Source organism: Conger conger, chromosome 6, assembly GCF_963514075.1.
Source record: "Conger conger chromosome 6, fConCon1.1, whole genome shotgun sequence".
Lineage (NCBI taxonomy): Eukaryota > Metazoa > Chordata > Actinopteri > Anguilliformes > Congridae > Conger > Conger conger.
Window position 1 is genome coordinate 4290797 of NC_083765.1, and position 18513 is coordinate 4309309.

The window sequence follows — 18513 nt, forward strand, 5'->3', positions numbered from 1 at the left end:
CTGACCACTCTCTACCTAATAAAGTGATCACAGAGTGTATTTAAGTACATTTCACTATATATTTAGCCAATTGGAAGTACACTAATAAATGTACTGTCAAGTTACAGACTCAGTGGAATGTCACTCCAATCCTGACAAAGCTCTAAACTTCTAAAGAGTTCTAAAGCATTCTAAAGTGTTCTAGACAGTTCTACATTGTTCTAAAGTGTTCTAGACAGTTCTACATTGTTCTAAAGTGTTCTAGACAGTTCTACATTGTTCTAAAGCGTTCTAAAGTGTTCTAGACAGTTCTACGTTGTTCTAAAGCGTTCTAAAGTGTTCTAGACAGTTCCACGTTGTTCTAAAGCGTTCTAAAGTGTTCTAGACAGTTCCACGTTGTTCTAAAGCGTTCTAAAGTGTTCTAGACAGTTCTACGTTGTTCTAAAGCGTTCTAAAGTGTTCTAGACAGTTCCACGTTGTTCTAAAGCGTTCTAAAGTGTTCTAGACAGTTCCACGTTGTTCTAAAGCGTTCTAAAGTGTTCTAGACAGTTCTACGTTGTTCTAAAGCGTTCTAAAGTGTTCTAGACAGTTCTACGTTGTTCTAAAGCGTTCTAAAGTGTTCTAGACAGTTCTACATTGTGCTAAAGTGTTCTAGACAGTTCTACGTTGTTCTAAAGCGTTCTAAAGTGGTCTAGACAGTTCTACGTTGTTCTAAAGCGTTCTAAAGTGTTCTAGACAGTTCTACGTTGTTCTAAAGCGTTCTAAAGTGTTCTAGACAGTTCTACATTGTGCTAAAGTGTTCCAGACAGTTCCACATTGTTCTAAAGTGTTCTAGACAGTTCCACATTGTTCTAAAGTGTTCTAGACAGTTCTACATTGTGCTAAAGTGTTCTAGACAGTTCCACGTTGTTCTAAAGCGTTCTAGACAGTTCCACGTTGTTCTAAAGTGTTCTAGACAGTTCCACGTTGTTCTAAAGCGTTCTAAAGTGTTCTAGACAGTTCCACGTTGTTCTAAAGCGTTCTAAAGTGTTCTAGACAGTTCCACGTTGTTCTAAAGCGTTCTAAAGTGTTCTAGACAGTTCCACATTGTTCTAAAGCGTTCTAAAGTGTTCTAGACAGTTCCACGTTGTTCTAAAGCGTTCTAAAGTGTTCTAGACAGTTCCACGTTGTTCTAAAGCGTTCTAAAGTGTTCTAGACAGTTCCACGTTGTTCTAAAGCGTTCTAAAGCGTTCTAGACAGTTCCACGTTGTTCTAAAGCGTTCTAAAGCGTTCTAGACAGTTCCACGTTGTTCTAAAGCGTTCTAAAGTGTTCTAGACAGTTCCACGTTGTTCTAAAGCGTTCTAAAGTGTTCTAGACAGTTCCACGTTGTTCTAAAGCGTTCTAAAGCGTTCTAGACAGTTCCACGTTGTTCTAAAGCGTTCTAAAGCGTTCTAGACAGTTCCACGTTGTTCTAAAGCGTTCTAAAGTGTTCTAGACAGTTCCACGTTGTTCTAAAGCGTTCTAAAGTGTTCTAGACAGTTCCACGTTGTTCTAAAGCGTTCTAAAGTGTTCTAGACAGTTCCACGTTGTTCTAAAGCGTTCTAAAGTGTTCTAGACAGTTCCACATTGTTCTAAAGCGTTCTAAAGCGTTCTAGACAGTTCCACGTTGTTCTAAAGCGTTCTAAAGTGTTCTAGACAGTTCCACATTGTTCTAAAGCGTTCTAAAGCGTTCTAGACAGTTCCACGTTGTTCTAAAGCGTTCTAAAGCGTTCTAGACAGTTCCACGTTGTTCTAAAGCGTTCTCTCACCAGCTTGCGCGCACAGCTTCGATGTCGCTCACCAGATTCTGTGCCAAACAAATACCGAAAATCTGAAAAAGAAGAAACAAACATTATGTATCAACTAACTAAATGCCCTTTTTAACCAACCTTACCTCACTTTCTGTTAAAAAAAAAAAAACATCCTGAAGCATCCATCCATCCATCCATTATCTGAACCCGCCCATCCTGAACAGGGTCGCAGGGGGGCTGGAGCCCATCCCAGCACACACTGGGCGAAAGGCAGGAATACACCCTGGACGGGTCGCCAGTCCATCGCAGGGCACACACACCATTCACTCACACACTCATACCTATGGGCAATATAGACTCTCCAATCAGCCTAACGTGCATGTCTTTGGACTGTGGGAGGAAACCGGAGTACCCGGAGGAAACCCACGCAGACACGGGGAGAACATGCAAACTCCGCACAGAGAGGCCCCGGCCGACGGGGATTCGAACCCAGGACCTCCTTGCTGTGAGGCGGCAGTGCTACCCACTGCACCATCCGTGCCGCCTCCTGAAGCATCATTGTATAAATATTATATATCTTTATCAAGATGTAGCACTATTGCTGAAAGAACCTGAAGGAACTTCCAACCAGTCCATCAACAATCTTGTGGTGCAATATTCCTTCAGTGTTTGGAGTGATTTTTTATCAATCCCCTGCTAAAGAAAAACAGCTCAAGCTAGGTTTTGAAACAGTGGGTAGCTCAGACAAGCTACCAGCACTAGCTGGTTGACCAGCTCATAACCAGCTAGACCAGCTTTATGACCAACTTGACCATGCCAGTTGACCAGCTCATACCCAGCTAGACCAGCTTTATGACCAGCTTGGCCATGCTGGTTGACCAGCTCATACCCAGCTAGACAGCTTCATGACCAGCTTGGCCATGCTGGTTGACCAGCTCATAACCAGTTAGACCAGCTTCATGACCAGCTTGGCCATGCCAGTTGACCAGCTCATACCCAGCTAGACCAGCTTTATGACCAGCTTGGCCATGCTGGTTGACCAGCTCATACCCAGCTAGACCAGCTTCATGACCAGCTTGGTCATGCTGGTTGACCAGCTCATACCCAGCTAGACCAGCTTCATGACCAGCTTGGCCATGCTGGTTGACCAGCTCATAACCAGTTAGACCAGCTTCATGACCAGCTTGGTCATGCTGGTTGACCAGCTCATACCCAGCTAGACCAGCTTCATGACCAGCTTGGCCATGCTGGTTGACCGGCTCATACCCAGCTAGACCAGCTTTATGACCAGCTTGGTCATGCCACACCCTCTCACCTGTAAGAGTGCGATTCCGATGAAGATTCCCGCCACCACCGTCAGGTTCTCCTGGAGCCACTTCTCGAACTGCGGAACGCAGCCTTTGATGTAGATGAACATCTTCTGTTCTGAGTCCTGAAGGCACACATCGTCACGGGAACACAGGCTTAGAAATGCAGCCAATCAGAGGTGGCCATGGCCAAGGAATCTTCCAGATTTTAGTCCGTTTTAGTCCATATGAGGCCAAGGCACCAATTCAATATATACAGTGTATACTGATTTGTTCAAGTGGTAAACACTTGATATACAGATACGCTGTCTATTGATATTAGAAACACCGCCTTGAAAACAAAAGAACACGTCTGCTCATGAAAAATGTAATTTAAACATCAAACAAATACATAGACATTGACATATAAAATGGCAGTTAAAAATAAAAACATTTCCTGAAGCGCCATTCTTCTGTGCGTTTTATGGGCGGGAACTAGCCTTTGAGAGTCTCTCCGTTAGTAATCAACAAGATGCCAGCCCTGCTTTGGGGTTTAAATTAAACAGGCAAAATGGCCAACAATTCTCCAGATATCATGCTCTAGAGCAGCCAACAAATCCAGATTCAGCCCTGGTTTTCTTTTCTCCCTGGTAATTAGCTGAACAATTAGTGCTCCCGAATTGGCCAGACTGTCTTCACACCTGACTCCCAGGTAAAGGGAGGGTGGAGAACCAGCAGTTCTCAGCCCTCGAGACTGTGATTTTAGGATCCCTGCTCTAGAGAAGAGGCAGGATTGTGAGAGGTAATGTGTGCAGGATGACCACTAGAGGGCAGTGTAAGATTCTTGAGGCTCAAAGCAGCTCTGAGCATGCTGGGCTCACCTCTTTAGCTCGAATGTCGTAGCCACACTGGGTGTTGATGACATCCTCCTGGGAAAACAAAATATGCTACATTACATCACATTACATTACATTATTGTAATTGTGTAAGATGCTCTTATCGAGAGCGATGTACAGTTAATTAGACTAAGCAGGAGACAATCCTCCCCTGGAGCAATGCAGGGTTAAGGGCCTTGCTCAAGGGCCCAACGGCTGTGCGGATCTTATTGTGGCTGCACCGGGATTAGAACCGCCGACCTTGCGTGTCCCAGTCACGTACCTTAACCACAACGCTACAGGCCGCCCTTATGTCAGACAGGGCAGGGGGCGGGGCGTGCAGGGGGCGGGGTCAGACAGGGCAGGGGGCAGGTCAGACAGGGCAGGGGGCGGGGCGTGCAGGGGGCAGGTCAGACAGGGCAGGGGGCGGGTCAGACAGGGCAGGTGGCGGGTGAGACGGGGCAGGGGGCGGGTCAGACAGGGCAGGGGGCAGGTCAGACGGAGCAGGGGGCAGGTGAGACGGGGCAGGGGGCAGGTGAGACGGGGCAGGGGGCGGGCGTACAGGGGGCAGGTCAGGGGTTATGTACCGCAGGGTCCTTGGTGCAGCAGGAGAAGGGCACTCCACACTTCTCCCGGCTGGGGTTGGTATCAGTGCAGTTAAAATAGATGTTCAGGTTCCAGTCATCAGCACCAAAGGCCCCACAGCACTCCCACTGCAAGAGTACACACACATTATACACACACACACACACACACACATACACATTATACACATACACCCATACAAACACACACGCTTAGTTCCCAGCAGAGGAACGCAAACCGCAGCTCGTACTCTGATAGGCTGTCTGAGGGAGAGGGGGAGGAGTCCTCATTCAGAGAGCCTCTGATTGGCCCTGATATTGACACAGATTCTCAAAAATCTAAATCTAAATATTAGAAAAAATAATAACTAAAAAGAAGTAAGCAGAGCTAAGCGCCCCAGTACAGCAGCCATCGACTGCAGCTGACACCTGCAGTCTCATTTCACTGACAGTGCCGCATCAGAGAGAGAGAGGGAGGGAGAGAGAGAGAGGGAGAGAGAGAGAGAGAGGGAGAGATAGAGACAGTGAAGACTGCTGACTGCACACAAATACCCCAAGAGCCAATTCAGCATTCTGATCCGCTAGGTGAAGGGCACTCTGGGAAATGTAGTTCTCTGTCATGTACATTCCTCAGCATTTTTTCATTTTAGTCGCTAATTTTTGTCTTCAGCACCAAAGAATCACTAGTTATGTTTTCTTTCTATTGTAATACACAGTATGTTTTTGTATTTCACTATTGCTGCTGTACGTAAGAACTGCAGCAGGCCCAGAAGGTGGACAAAAGATAAATAAAATCAACAAAATCAAAACAAATACAAATGTCATATGTGCATTTAAGAGTCAATGTTTTCACCAAGAAAAAATGTTATTGACTGTGCTCCAGTTTTAATAATTCCTTTTTGCGCGGTCCCTTTTGGCAGTTTAGTTTGAATAATAATATTTAACTTAGCTCATTAATATCCCAGAGGTTACTCATTCATACACAGTTTAAATTGAACCGACATACAGAATGTACATATTAAATATTAACATGTTTATGTGTTATGAATTAGTAAGAAGCAGAGGATCTTTCCTTTCTGCCTATTAGCTTCTTTAATTTGCTTTTACTCAGTCTTACACAAGCACCTACTAATGAACAAGTGCTGTTGCTGATTGATGCATCGTCTTTCCAACTCTTGCCCATTGTGATTGCCCATTGCGATCGCCAGGGACTGGGGAGGAATGTGTGAAACTAAATTAAACAAAAACAACAAACAACAAAAACAGCTCTCATGGCAGAGAGCGTGGGCCTCTTACGTATTCCTGGGTGAAGTCGATGAGGTTCTGCAGGTCGATGTCGTCACGGTAGGCCCTAATGTTGTTGTTGATGAAGAAGTTGAGCTGGTCTTTGATCCAGTCTTTAAAGACGAAGGCCAGGACACCGGCGGTCAGCTCCAGGAAGAAGATTATCCCCAGGAACACCGAGAACTGGAAGGCGCCCCGGAAAACAAGCCAAGTTAACCCCCAAACCGGGTCAAGAGAGACGCACATCCCCGGTCGCATTCCACAGCCGTGCATGACTGTTCAGCTGGGAAACAAACGTGACTGTTTTTCCTTTAACCACATCAATTCAACAACCCCATTATCTTAAGAAAACCCGTGCTTTTGTCTGAAACGACCCTAACACGGCGTCTCAGATTCTCGATTAGCGCAAGATGAAACAAGTTCCAATTTCAGTTTGGTTCCAAAACCCCTCCCGGCGGTACAGAGCTGCCGCTGTACTCTGTAACAGAGAGAGAAGATTACATTTGCGTTGAGTCACAGAAGCGTTCTTATGCTTGGCCGTGTCTTGGTGTGCAGTGCCAATTTAAAAATGTCTCGGGTCCAAGCTTAAACACGAGAGCAATTACAGCGAAAGCTGAAAGCCGCAATCACGTTTTTGGCAAAAGGGAGTTTAAACTCTATGGTCTTTAAACAGACGGTCATATCCATGGTCTTTAAACAGACGGTCATATCCATGGTCTTTAAACTGACGGTCATATCCATGGTCTTTAAACTGACGGTCATGTCCATTATGTTTAAACTGATGGTCATATCCATGGTCTTTAAACACACGGTCATATCCATGGTCTTTAAACAGACGGTCATATCCATGGTCTTTAAACACACGGTCATATCCATGGTCTTTAAACAGACAGTCATATCCATGGTCTTTAAACAGACGGTCATATCCATGGTCTTTAAACAGACGGTCATGTCCATGGTCTTTAAACTGACGGTCATGTCCATTATGTTTAAACAGACGGTCAAATCCATGGTCTTTAAACTGACGGTCATGTCCATTATGTTTAAACAGACGGTCATATCCATGGTCTTTAAACAGACGGTCATATCCATGGTCTTTAAAGTGACGGTGATGTCCATTATGTTTAAACTGATGGTCATATCCATGGTCTTTAAACAGACGGTCATATCCATGGTCTTTAAACACACGGTCATATCCATGGTCTTTAAACTGACGGTCATATCCATGGTCTTTAAACTGACGGTCATGTCCATGGTCTTTAAACAGACGGTCATATCCATGGTCTTTAAACTGACGGTCATGTCCATGGTCTTTAAACAGACGGTCATGTCCATGGTCTTTAAACAGACGGTCATATCCATGGTCTTTAAACACACGGTCATATCCATGGTATTTAAACTGATGGTCATATCTATGGTCTTTAAACAGATGGTCATATCTATGGTCTTTAAACAGACGGTCATATCCATGGTCTTTAAACACACGGTCATATCCATGGTTTTTAAACTGACGGTCATGTCCATTATGTTTAAACAGACGGTCATATCCATGGTCTTTAAACAGACGGTCATATCCATGGTCTTTAAACACACGGTCATGTCCATTATGTTTAAACTGATGGTCATATCTATGGTCTTTAAACAGACGGTCATATCCATGGTCTTTAAACAGACGGTCATATCCATGGCCTTTAAACACACGGTCATATCCATGGTTTTTAAACTGAAGGTCATATCCATTATGTTTAAACTGATGGTCATGTCCATTATGTTTATACTGATGGTCATATCTATGGTCTTTAAACAGACGGTCATATCTACGGTCTTTAAACAGACAGTCATATCCATGGTCTTTAAACAGACGGTCATATCCATGGTCTTTATACAGACGGTCATATCCATGGTTTTTAAACTGACGGTCATGTCCATTATGTTTAAACTGATGGTCATATCTATGGTCTTTAAACAGACGGTCATATCCATGGTCTTTAAACAGACGGTCATATCCATGGTCTTTAAACAGACGGTCATATCCATGGTTTTTAAACTGACGGTCATGTCCATTATGTTTAAACTGACAATCATATCCACGGTCTTTAAACTGATGGTCATGTCCATTATGTTTAAACTGATGGTCATATCTATGGTCTATAAACTGATGGTCATATCCATGGTCTTTAAACGGACGGTCATATCCGTGCACTCATATCACGTCATTCACTCAGAACTCATTACAGCCTGAGATTGGGGGGTAAAGCCGTGCTCTAGAGGTCAGGACAGGCAGGGTGGGAAACGGCTGAGGCCCCTAACGACAGGAGGTCGCAGGTTTGATTCCCAGTTCGGGGCGCAGCTGTGAGTAAAAGCACTTAACCTGAATTACCTCACTACACATCCCCACTGCATGCAAAATAAAAATGATTTCATTAAACTTGGTGAACGGCAGAAATGCGGTCTGAAAAGCGGAATGGGAGTAACAGTGTTATTCAGAGTAACATCGTGCCTGTGCTGGTTAGGGAGCTGAGAGCCGGCCCGCCTTCCTCAGAGTGGACACTGAGATCGCTCAGAGAGGCTGGACGGAGTGATGCCTTTCCCATCAGCAGCAGGAGACAACACCCTCACACTGACCACAGTTCTGCTCCACTCTCTCTCTCTCTCTCTCCCTCTCTCATCCTCCCTCTCTCTCTTTCTCCCTCTCTCATCCTCCCTCTCTCTCTCTTTCACCCTCTCTCTCTTGCTCTCTCTCCCTCCCTCTCTCTCTCTCTCCCTCTCTCATCCTCCCTCTTTCTCTTGCTCTCTCTCTCCCTCCCTCTCTCTCTTTCATTATCTCTCCTTTTCTCTCTTTCTCTCTCCCCACCTACCTCTTTCATTCTCTCTCCTTCTCTCTCCCTCTCTCGCTCCCTCTCACATTCTCTTTCCTTTTCTTTCATTCTCTTTCCCTCTCTCTCTCTCCTTCTCTCTCATTCTCTCTCTCCCTCTCTCCCTCCCTCTCACATTCTCTTTCCTTTTCTTTCATTCTCTCTCCCTCTCTCTCCTTCTCTCTCATTCTCTCTCTCCCTCCCCCTCTCATTCTTTCTCCCTCTCTTTCATTCGCTCTCCTTCTCTCTCCTTCTCTCTCTCCCTCCCTCTCTCCTTCTCTCTCATTCTCTCTCTCCCTCCCCCTCTCAGTCTCTCTCCCTCTCTTTCATTCGCTCTCCTTCTCTCTCCTTCTCTCTCTCCCTCCCTCTCTCATTCTCTCTCCCTCTCTGTCTCATTCTCTCTCTCATTCTCTCCCTCTCTTTGTTGACGGCTCCCAGGAAAACGGGGAGGGTTGCCAGAGGCGTTGCCATGGCGATAGTAACCACCGGGCCCTGTCAGTTGGAAAGTGAAGGAAATGTTTCCAGATGCTTCGGACAGAACGAGGCCCGCCCAGACCATTCCCCCGGCAGAACGAGGGAACGGCCAATCAGAGCTCAGAGGGGAGGGGTGGGGGCGGGGCAGAGGGGGCTGAGGGGCAGGCCGGCGGACAGGAAGGGGCGGGGCTACTCACAAACTTGAGCAGGAAGGTGTTCTCCCTCAGGGCCCCGATGCAGCCGGCGAAGCCCAGGATGAACATCACCCCGCCCACCACCAGGAACAGCCACACCGGGTCAAACCCCCCCAGGTCTGTGATGGAGGAAATGTTTGACAGCACCCCCTGAGAAAGAGAGAGAGAGAGAGCGGGGGGAGGGGGGAGAGAGGGAGAGAGAGAGGGGGGAAGAGAGAGAGAGCGGTGGGGTTGTGGGGGAGAGAGAGAGAGAGAGAGGGAGAGAGAGGGAGAGAGAGGGGGAGATAGGGAGAGGGAGAGAGAGAGGGGGTTGTGGGGGGGAGAGGGAGAGAGAGAGGGAGAGAGAGGGGGAGATAGGGAGAGGGAGAGAGAGTGGGTGAAACACTGAGTAGAGAGCAATATTGGAGTAACAAGCAACAAGAGTGACACATGGAAGTCCAGCGATTCGGTCAGCACCGATGGACGCAAAAAGGCTGTGTACCGCTGGATGTTCAGCAGTTGAGTCACGCGACCCGAGAGAACAGAGGTTCCCCCGCGGGCTGGAAGCCCCACGCCTCCTCGCGTTTGGTCCGGCTTGTCGACGGAAAGACGAGGTCGCGTTTTAGTCAGTGTTTCCAGGAAAGCTCCGCACGAGGATGACCTCACCGCGCGGCTTGGCAGCGAGGCGGTCGGCAAAAGCCAAGATTTCTGTTCCGACTCTCAGGAGGGGGGCGAGGCGGAGGCACTGCGGGCAGGCGGACGACCAGAAGCTTTAAAAAAAACCTCACCACAGTCTCACTCAGAACCGCTCCGGGCCGAGCAGGAGGGGAGGCGGCTCGCTGTCGGCTCCCCGTGGAACGCGAGCCTTTGAGTCTGGAACCAACGCCGCTCCCGGGCCCAGAACTCCCTCCCAGAACTCCCTCCTGTGTCCGGCTCCTCTGCCCACACAGCGCCTTTCCGCTTAAAACTTCTGCACACACCCAAGAATTTTAAACGAAAGACCATTCGCATCAACTTCACCACAATCACGTGAGACCCCACCCCCCCTCCCAACTCCCCCCTGCCAAGTAAACTTTGGTTTGGACTCCCAAGAATAAGTCAAAATATGAAATGCTGGATCCATTTTAAATGCTCCATCCATGTTAAATGTCAGCTAATGTTAAGGGTTTCAGTCTTTGCATCAGCAAGGGGGTCAGTTGAGGCAGATTCCTCTCATACTAACTTAAATCTGACTGAGGAAAGAGTCTTGAATCAAATGCTCTGTCCACCAGTTGATGGACTTCCTACCCAGCTAGACCAGCGTTATGACCAGCTTGGCCATGCTGGTTGACCAGCTCATACCCAGCTAGACCAGCTTTATGACCAGCTTGACCACGCTGGTTGACCAGCTCATACCCAGCTAGACCAGCTTTCTGACCAGCTTGACCATGCTGGTTGACCAGCTCATACCCAGCTAGACCAGCTTTATGACCAGCTTGACCAGCTCAACTGGCAGCCTCCATGCTGCCCCTTCTCATTTCTCCCCAGTGGGTTCTAAAACATCGTTGCCGGTTTTACAGGCCTGTAAATTCTCTCAACAGATAAAGTTGCACAGCCGAGAATGAATCAATACGGCGAGGATAGTTATTGGTCAGATCCAGCAAACCCATAATCGTACTTATCCTATACTTACTGCTCTGGGAACAAAGGTTCTGAGGGCCCGGAAACAGGCCAGCGAGTCTGTGTGCGTTACCGCTAGATCACTCCGGGACTTGAGAAGAGGGGAGACTGTGTTTCCCATCGTGAACGGAGTCTGTGGCACAACAGTAGCTGTGTTTGGATTGGCCGCAGACCGCACTTTCGGTCATTCTCAGTGTTTGTTCAAAGACGACAGGAGCGGTCTCACACTATACATTATCCCAGGTCAGGAGAGAGTGTGTGCCAAAGTAACCCCCTGTGTGTCTGTCTGTCTGTCTGTCAGGCCTTCAGAGACAGAGCAGACTCTGTCGCACGGGAGAGGGATCCTGCCCCACACAAATGCAGGTTGTGCTTCTGCACATTTCCAGACACATAACACATACACACATACACATACACACATACCACATACACACATACCACATACCACATACACACACACACACATACCACATACACACATACACACATACACGCATACCACATACACACATACACACATATACACATACCACATACCACATACCACATACCACATACACACACACACACACACATACACACACACACACACACATACCACATACACACATACACACATACCACATACCACATACACACATACACACATACACACATACACACATACCACATACCACATACCACATACACACATTCACACATACACACATACACACATACACACATATACACATACCACATACAAACATACCACATACACACATACACACATACACACACACACACACACACAAACACACATACACACATACACACATACACACATACACACACACACATACCACATACACTACCGCTGGCTGTCTAAAAACCCACCATATTTCACTCACCGCTCAACAGGAAACACAGCTGAAAAACAGTTTCCTCCTGTGTGGGATGTACAAGCCGTCTAAAAGCAGCGAGATGCGGTGTGTCTTCTGCCCTCCTCCCCCTGCTCCGGGCTCTGGCCTGGAGCTGTAGCTCAAGCACCACAACCTGACGCCGGCTTCAGCTAACCTGCCACTTCTGCCCTCCCTGTGCCAAGAACGGACCTTCCCGGATAATCATCTATATCTGTCATCTGCATAATTACTATTTGTATAATTATTGATTGAATTGAATTTATTTATATATTACATATCAACACTACTGTTGCCGGGTAGAAGCAGAAGCTTGTTTCTGCTCAAGGTTTCTTCCTGTTGGTCAGGACGTTTTTCCTTGCCACCGTCACCCTAGGCTTGCTCGGAGGCGGTCTCAGGCCTGGGTTCTTTGTAAAGCTGCCTTGTGACAATCTTGCACTATAAATAGCGCTATACAAATAAATTTTAATTGAATTGAAATTGAAGCACTCAATGGACTCAAAAAGACACACACACACAGACACACACACAGACACACACAGACACACACACCCACACACACACACACACACACACACACAGACACGCTCACCTTCTCGCTCCATGCCCAAAGCCCGATCCCAAGGAAGGCCACTCCCAGCAGCTGAAAAGAGAAAAATACGAAAAGAGAGATGAGCATATCATGCTAACACAACCTACAGCAGGGCTCTTTGACGAACACACACACACACACACACACACACACTTACTCACATACACACACACACACACACACATACTCACATACACAAAAACAGTACAGCAGGGCTCTTTGACTAACACACACACTTACTCACATACACACACAAACAGCCCACACAGGTCAAACACGAGTGCACCCATGAATAAGCCATTGCACGAGGATACAGTACACGCGGCCAAATGGAGCAGATGCCCTCTTTAAATATGCAGAGATATTACTTATTAATCTGTCTCTACTGGGAGCACTGGGCAGATGCACACCTCTCGCTTTCTGATTTGCTCTCGAGTGTGTCAGTGGGATTAATCCCGCTTTCTGATTCGCTCCCGAGTGTGTCAGTCGGATTAATCCCGCTTTCTATAGCTTTCAATCCCGCTTTCTATTAAATATCACAGTTTGATATTTGGCAATATGACAAAGGTTCAGTCAGGGGTTCAGTAAGGGTTCAGTAAGGGGTTCAGTATGTTGTTCAGTAAGGGGTTCAGTAAGGGGTTCAGTATGTTGTTCAGTAAGGGGTTCAGTAAGGGTTCAGTAAGGGGTTCAGTAAGGGTTCAGTAAGGGGTTCAGTAAGGGTTCAGTCAGGGGTTCAGTAAGGGTTCAGTAAGGGTTCAGTATGGGTTCAGTAAGGGTTCAGTAAGGGGTTCAGTAAGGGGTTCAGTATGGGTTCAGTAAGGGTTCAGTAAGGGGTTCAGTAAGGGTTCAGTAAGGGGTTCAGTAAGGGTTCAGTAAGGGGTTCAGTATGTTGTTCAGTAAGGGGTTCAGTAAGGGTTCAGTAAGGGGTTCAGTATGGGTTCAGTAAGGGTTCAGTAAGGGGTTCAGTAAGGGTTCAGTAAGAGTTCAGTAAGGGGTTCAGTATGTTGTTCAGTAAGGGGTTCAGTAAGGGGTTCAGTAAGGGTTCAGTAAGGGTTCAGTAAGGGGTTCAGTAAGGGTTCAGTAAGAGTTCAGTAAGGGGTTCAGTATGTTGTTCAGTAAGGGGTTCAGTAAGGGTTCAGTAAGGGGTTCAGTAAGGGTTCAGTAAGGGGTTCAGTAAGGGTTCAGTAAGGGGTTCAGTAAGGGTTCAGTAAGAGTTCAGTAAGGGGTTCAGTAAGGGTTCAGTAAGGGTTCAGTAAGGGTTCAGTAAGGGGTTTAGTAAGGGTTCAGTATGGGTTCAGTAAGGGTTCAGTAATGGTTCAGTAAGGGGTTCAGTAAGGGTTCAGTAAGGGTTCAGTAAGAGTTCAGTAAGGGGTTTAGTAAGGGTTCAGTATGGGTTCAGTAAGGGGTTCAGTAAGGGTTCAGTAAGGGGTTCAGTAAGGGTTCAGTAATGGTTCAGTAAGGGTTCAGTAAGGGTTCAGTAAGGGGTTCAGTAAGGGTTCAGTGAGGGACATCCCTCATCAGCCAGCGCCAGCTTGGTGATGTTGTGTGTTTGTGAATGAGAGACTGTCGAGACGACGCCCTGGCCAAACCCAGAGGAGTTACAACAGAGGCTGACACCCACTCAGACAGAGTCCCCCCGGGGGCATGGCTGTAAATACATCTCCTCCTACACCCTGTGTCCGTCAGGGGCTCTTCTAACACGCAGGCTGGGTCATTACACCCTCCCGGTTCCGGTTTCCAGCTCCGGTTCAATCAAAACGAGGATTACTTCACTCCGCCTGGGAGTGGCAACACCACGCAGTCGCTCAGGGGAAGAGATGCTTCCAGGACCCGGCCCCCGTGTTCTCCGCACTGTCACCCTGAGCAGTATCCCAGCACAGCGTGGAGAGAACTGGGCTCGTTACCCCGAAGGTCGCAGGTTCAATTCCCAATGATCTATAGCCTATAGCGTGGCGGAGGTGCATGACTGGGACCCGGGAGGTTGGTGGCTCAAGCCCCGGTGTAGCCATGATAAGATCCAGACAGCCGTAGGGCCCGTCCATGGCATTATACATCATTACTGGACCTGACTTGCCTCAGTGTATATCCAGCTGTACAAAAGCTCTACAAGCCTGAAACGTAAATATAATGTCACGAGTGCTCAGATCATTTTGGCCCCGTTAGCATAATGGATTAGGTTTCGGATATGGACAGAAGCTGATCCTAGATCAGTATGATGGCCCTGAGACACTTGTATGACCTAAACTGGAGTTCATATGTTTCTTCTCAACACAGTTTCTACAGATTAATCGACAGGGTCCAAATTCTTATCTATGTAGTCACTTCTGGCACTAGGAACTGTAGGTCCCTCTTGGGCCTTCTCAGCGCACTTGTCCCTGGTTATGATTATGGACTTTGCTGTATGTCGCTCTGGATAAAAAATGCCTGCAATGTAATGTAATGCATAGCTCAGAAAACGTTGGTGTTGGTCAGTATCGTACTCGACTTGTGAGAGAGGGAAGGACGGGGGCTCTGGCTGACCAGACTCCGCACGGACTCGTAAAGCCTTTCCTGGCTCTGCGGAATGCCTTTCTTTCATGAGCACTGATTTCATCCTAACTGCATACCCCCCTACCCCCCTACCCCACTCCGCACTCCCCCCCCCCCCCCCCCCGCTGTTTAACGGATTTTGGAGCTGTTGAGCCATTGTTCTGAGGCGAGAGGGAACAATGGCGGCCATCCGGGCGGCTAAAAATCCGCCTGTCCACCTAAATCAGCTCCGCCGAACCACTCTCTCTCCCGCCCTCACACTTTCCCAAACCCAGTACGCCGTTTCTTGCCGTGTCCCTGTTGAGGTGTGCGTAGGCCTACCAGTTGGCAATCATCTTCAGGGGCGTGGAGTCGCCGGTCTTGTGTTAGCATAGCAACTGCAACTACTATGAATACAAATAAAACAACTGACGCAACGTTACGCTACGTCACTGCTGCCGATCCTAACCTCTTTTTTCCTCCCATTTACACTCTGCATTACAATATTACATTATGTTACAGTTACTTAGCTGTCACCTTTATCAAACGCAACTTACAGTTGATTGGACCAAGCAGGGGACAATCCCCCCAGGAGCAATGTGGGGTTCAGAGCCTCGCTCAAAAGCACAACTGCTGTGCGGATTTTATTGTGGCGACACCGGGGCTTGAACGACCACCTTTCCGAGTCCCAGGCTATGGGCTACAGACCGCTAGAATAATACAGATCCATCATGCCCAGCAGTCAGAAAGTAGATCTTGCTAAAGTGAAATCAAACTGTCAAACAATCTAAATGATCAACAATGTAAATAGATGACCTTACAAGCCCTAATCAGGAGCACCTTATGTGTGCTTATGGGTGAGAACAAAATGAACAGGAATTCAGATAAAGAAAAGATACCAACAACAATATAGGTTGCCTAGTCTCTCCTGCCAGGTGATAGCCTCGTCTGTCCTGTCGGCTAACAGCTTAGCTTTTCCTGTGGTCTAATAGCCTTGTCTCTCTTGCAGGCTAATAGGCTAGCCTCTCCTGTGGGCTCATAGGCTAGCCTCTCCTGTGGGGTGCTGTAGTTCAGATTGCTGTACCAGAGTCATGTTTATTCTCACGCTTGTATTTTCACCACCCTAAAATCCCAGGGATGTATGCCAGCACTAGGCCATTCATCTCCTATTTTTATACTCCCCTTTACAGTCAGTGACCCGTTAGCGTTAGCTACAGTCGTCCAGTGCTCTCTTGGGCGCAGAACCAGGAGAGCATCGCATTCATAAACTATTCATAACAAAAGGCTGGCTTCACACTTTTCATCTGGTGAGGACAATGCTAACAGGCTAGCACTGCCGCCTTAATCCGAAAGGCAAGCCAAACTGGGAATAATGCCAGGCGTTGACCCACTCTGATGGTGGAAAACATCAACAGAGGGATAGATGGAACTGGGAGAGACAGCTTTATTGCACAGCAAAATGTTCAATGTTAATTAAATCAACTCTAGTAGAACAGAGTATCTATGGTCCTGACTGCACTGGTATGTACTCTGTGGAAAAGTTACATTAACACCAGACATTTTACGGTGTAGGCCGACAGGGAAGACGTCCGTATTTCTGAGAGTTGTGTGGGGAGACGACACCACAGAAACACCACAGTCCTGCAGTTTCCGTTCAGACACGTTGGACAGCACGTTTACTTCCCCCAATAATCTGCTTCTGCTCCACAGGCTTTAATGTGATGCAGAAGCCCCACCCCCCACCCGCAGTCTTTTCGGACCCAGGATCAGATTTATGAATATGCGACCGATACACATACAAAAATACATGCTGTTTGTTTGACCAGCTCAAGCTATGTTTTGAAACAGCTGGTAGCTGGTTCACCAGCTCGTACCCAGCTAGACCAGCTTCATGACCAGCTTGACCAGCTAAATTTTCTATTTTAAGCAGGCATAGCTGGATTTTACACCAGGGAAGGGACATGGCTCAGGCAGTAAGAGCAGTCGTTGGCAGTCGTCTGGCAGTCGGAGGGTTGCCGGTTCGATCCCCCGCCCGGGCTGTGTCGAAGTGTCCCTGAGCAAGACACCTAACCCCCAAATGCTCCTGACGAGCTGGTCAGCGCCTTGCATGGCAGCCAATCGCTGTCGGCGTGTGAGTGTGTGTATGAATGGGTGAATGAGAAGCATCAATTGTACAGCGCTTTGGATAAAGGCGCTGTATAAATGCCTGCCATTTAGCTGTGAGGTTGCAGGTTTTACTTCCCACCGGGGGCCACAGCCGTGAGCAAAGCTGCTAACCCCGCATTGCCTCAGTAAACATTCAGCTGTACAGAGGGATTTTAGGGCGAAAGAACTGCAAGCGTCGTAAGTGAGGGGCCCATCTGCTGAACGACTGAAGGACAAAACTGCAGAGTGCGTCTGCGGGCGCAATCCCAGCGATTCAGCGGATTTCCCTCCGGAGCGGGAGCTGAGATCCACACATCCCATCGGACCGCCGCGGTGCAGGGGGAGCAAGTGCTGACGGGGAGACCAGGGGGGACTGCATAAACGGTATTGGGCGGGGGGGGTATTGATTGATAATGAGCACACCTGAGAGGTTGCAGGTTTCAGTCCCAAGTCTGACACAGCCGTTTTTTACCACAGACCGCAGGGCAGTGATCTTCGGTCTTGGTCCCGATGGGCCGCAGGAACTGCTGGTATTCATTTTCACCTTAATATCAGCAACCGGCACCAAGAATGATGTTCACTGCCCGACAGAAAAGGATCTCAATCCAAAGTGTTTCAGCTGCAGAAGCTGTGAGTGAAAAGTATGTACACCTGGGATCATCAACTCAGGCCCTCGAATCCAAATCCAGCCCTGGTTTTCTTTTCTCCCAGGTAACCAGTGCTTCCAATTAGCCGGCTTCAGTCACACCTCCCAGGTAAAGGGAGGGTGAGCACACCGAACCCCCCAGGTAAAAGGTAAATGTTCTTTAGTCATTCAGCAGATGGTCTTCAACCTTCCCAAACACTCTCATGTCACCCCCCCTGCTTGCTTCCCTCCACTGGCTGCCTGTCATGGCTACACAACCCCCCATCACAGCTGCCTCGCGGGCGCCAGTGAAGACAGGTCGCCATGGTTACCAGGCAGCCGCGAGCACCAGCTGATGGTTTCCCATGATGCAGTGCAGGACCGTATCCAGTATCCACTTCCGCCTCTCCGCTAACAGACTGATACCCACCTATGCCTCTGCAAATTAGCCTCTCCGCTAACAGTCTGATACCCACCTATGCCTCTGAAAATTAGCCTCTCCGCTAACAGACTGATACCCACCTATGCCTCTTCAAATTAGCCTCACCGCTAACAGACTGATACCCACCTATGCCTCTTCAAATTAGCCTCTCCGCTAACAGATTGATACCCACCTATGCCTCTGCAAATTAGCCTCTCCGCTAACAGATTGATACCCACCTATGCCTCTGCAAATTAGCCTCTCCGCTAACAGACTGATACCCACCTATGCCTCTGCAAATTAGCCTCTCCACAAACAGACTGATACCCACCTATGCCTCTGCAAATTAGCCTCTCCGCTAACAGATTGATACCCACCTATGCC

The 18513-nt window shown here is 47.9% G+C and overlaps 1 protein-coding gene across 1 annotated transcript in view; it reads right to left on the bottom strand.

Annotated features, from left to right (window-relative positions):
* Positions 1-18513, bottom strand: part of LOC133130159 (tetraspanin-5-like) — a 28776-nt gene that overhangs the window by 3831 nt on the left and 6432 nt on the right. The window contains exons 2-8 of the mRNA XM_061244477.1: positions 12431-12481; positions 9305-9451; positions 5791-5961; positions 4498-4623; positions 3917-3964; positions 3065-3181; positions 1768-1829 (exon numbers count right to left, since the gene is read on the bottom strand). Coding sequence (XP_061100461.1) covers positions 1768-1829; positions 3065-3181; positions 3917-3964; positions 4498-4623; positions 5791-5961; positions 9305-9451; positions 12431-12481 — 722 coding nt within the window. The remainder of the gene's footprint in view (positions 1-1767; positions 1830-3064; positions 3182-3916; positions 3965-4497; positions 4624-5790; positions 5962-9304; positions 9452-12430; positions 12482-18513) is intronic.